At 51.8% G+C, this 2,467-nt stretch overlaps 1 protein-coding gene across 1 annotated transcript in view; it reads left to right on the top strand.

The window, feature by feature from the left end:
• Window positions 1–7: 7 nt before the first annotated feature.
• Window positions 8–2,467, top strand: part of SNUPN (snurportin 1) — a gene marked incomplete at its 5' end in the record, with an annotated part of 8,655 nt that continues 6,195 nt past the window's right edge. The window contains 5 exons of the mRNA XM_010178066.2: window positions 8–100; window positions 978–1,082; window positions 1,202–1,298; window positions 1,903–2,000; window positions 2,331–2,408. Of these exons, the coding sequence (XP_010176368.1) occupies window positions 8–100; window positions 978–1,082; window positions 1,202–1,298; window positions 1,903–2,000; window positions 2,331–2,408 (471 nt within the window). The remainder of the gene's footprint in view (window positions 101–977; window positions 1,083–1,201; window positions 1,299–1,902; window positions 2,001–2,330; window positions 2,409–2,467) is intronic.

The raw sequence follows: 2,467 nt of genomic DNA, 5'->3' as shown, positions 1-2,467 counted from the left end.
GGTGGAGAGTGAGAGCGAGAAGAAGGAAGGGGAAGATGCAGAGGAAGAGGAGATGGAGGTGGATGCTGGCAAGAAGCTACCCAAGCGCTACGCCAATCAGGTGAGGAGCTGAGGGAGGTGGGTAGGGAGGGAAGGCTGGGCATGGTGAGTGGCCATGGGGATGGCGGCACTGGGGCTGGGAATAACATGTCCTGCCTGGCTTGGTGCTCAGTGAGGAACCATGACTTGGTTCTCCTGCCCCGGAGACATGCAGTGTTCAAATGGAGGACAGGTGGAGATGGGTCACCTGGGTGCTGTGGGAGGTATCAGCTCAGCTGGCAGCATTTGTATCCCATTGTGCAGCACTGAGTTACTAACCTGTTGTCTCTCCCTGTCTGGGACACTGGGAAGGAAGGGAAACCTCAGCTGATGGCTTTTAGCAGGCTTGGCTGCCACATTGGTCCTGAAAGACACAGCCTCTCAGGTGATTGTCGTCAGGTGACCTCTGAAGAGGTCAGCTTGTCTGGGCTCTTTACTCCTAATAGAGCTCTCTAAGCTCTGCTATGCATTTAAAAATAAATAAATTAAAGTGCTGAAGTGAGACTGGAGTGGGGACCAAGCTGCAGGTGTGCCCAAGCAAGGGCTGTAAGCCCCATGCTGTGGTCTGAAGCTTTGTCAGCAAGAGAAAGACCTGGTGGAAAATGATACAATACATTTTTTTCTTCAATTACTTTAATGGTATCTTATCTCTAAGGATATTATGTCTTTTAAAAAAATTACTACTACTGATCACCTTGTCAGTTACAAGGTGATGCGTGTTGGTTGGAGGGAGGGAGCCCTTTGGTGCCACAGCGCAGGGTGACAAGCGACACAGGTTGCCTCTGAAACATCTGGTGTAGCTGTAGAAGCCCAGTCGAAACCTTCTTGCTGTGAGTTTTCCAGAACTTCAGGAGAATTGCTGCTAACTGCTTTTTTTTTTTTTGTGGATTTCTCTGTAGCTGATGCTGTCTGAGTGGCTGGTCGATGTCCCCTTGGATCTGGAGCAGGAGTGGGTTGTGGTGGTGTGTCCCGTTGGGAAAAGGGCACTAGTCGTGGCATCCAGGGTAAGCAGCAGCAGTGATGCCTCACCGTCTCGTAAAGGACCTGTGGGTGTTTCCCAGCCAGACTGAGGCTGGCCCATGTCCCTGGCTTGACTGTTTTTTCCTCTCCCATTCCCCCACAGGGCTCAACAGCGGCTTACACCAAGAGCGGCTTCTGTGTCAGCAGGTTCCCATCCCTGCTGCCGGGGGGGAACCGGCACAATGCAACGAATGAGAAAGGTACTGCTCTGAGGAGGTACTTGGGATAGAGAGAGGGGAACTGCCTGCTGCTCCCAGGAGTGTGTGTGCTGGCAGGCTCGGTGCTGCTCCTCCAGCTCCCCCAAGCCCCAGAGCTGTGCCCTTTGCTGGTGCTGGGGGTATTTAGGTTCAGGCTGTTCGCGTGTCTCTGGGGATAACTAGATGTGGACAAACTCAGATACTTTTATACTAGAGAAGAACATATTTTAATTATCTGCCTGGTTAACTGACACTCTTAAACCTCAACATCTTCTCTGTCTTCTGCCAGAGAGCTGTGTACAGTGCCGTGTTTAATACCTCTTGCAGTTGCTTTGCTTGTCCTGAGGGGGGTTACTGTTGAGTAAATGCCTTTTTCTGAGCACACCTTTGCTTGCTGTGCCTCTGGCTGGTACCTTTGTAGCCTTGTTGGGCTCTGAGCCGAAGGCTTTTTGTGTTTGCAGCTTCTGTTAGCAGAAGGAGATCCTTCTGCACCTCCCAGCCTTATGTCAGGGCAGGCTTAACCCAGGAGAGAATTGATCTGGCAAAGGCCTGTTGGGCTGGGCAGTCTCTGGGGCACGTCTGGACCTCCCTGTGTTTCTGTGTGCAGTGTACTGCATCTTGGACTGCATCTACAATGAGGCAAAGCAGACGTACTATATCCTTGATGTGATGTGCTGGAGAGGACACCCCATTTATGACTGCCAGGTGCTGAATCTCTCCCTCTGCCCTTTCCTCCCTTTTGTTCTCTGTTCGGCGAGCAGCTTTGCAGCCAGCACTGGACATAACCCACTGTGCAGTAGGATGGGCATTTTGTCTAGGCACCAGCATCTTTACAGCTTGTGGGTTACTGGAATAATTGGGTACATCTTTTGGGGGAAATCGAGGGAGGTAGCAGAGCTGGGGGTGCTGGCTGGTTCTGCAGGTGCAGCCGAGTTTGTAAATCTCCTGGGCGAGCGCAGAGGAATGGAGCTGCTCAGCAGGTGCTGATCGGTGATGTGTGGTGGGTAGTCATTGAGTCTCTGCCTCCTTTCACAGACTGACTTCAGATTCTTCTGGCTCTTGTCAAAGATCCAAGAGGAGGAAGGGCTGGGAGAGAAAAGCAGGATTAATCCAGTAAGTTCTTTTGTACTGGGAGGAGAAGGAGGGTAGGGGGTAAGCTCTCCTGTTCAGCA

Source organism: Antrostomus carolinensis, unplaced genomic scaffold (assembly GCF_000700745.2).
Source record: "Antrostomus carolinensis isolate BGI_N321 unplaced genomic scaffold, ASM70074v2 scaffold47141, whole genome shotgun sequence".
Lineage (NCBI taxonomy): Eukaryota > Metazoa > Chordata > Aves > Caprimulgiformes > Caprimulgidae > Antrostomus > Antrostomus carolinensis.
Note: the sequence above shows the minus strand (reverse complement) of the source record. Positions and strands in the feature narration are given on the sequence as shown.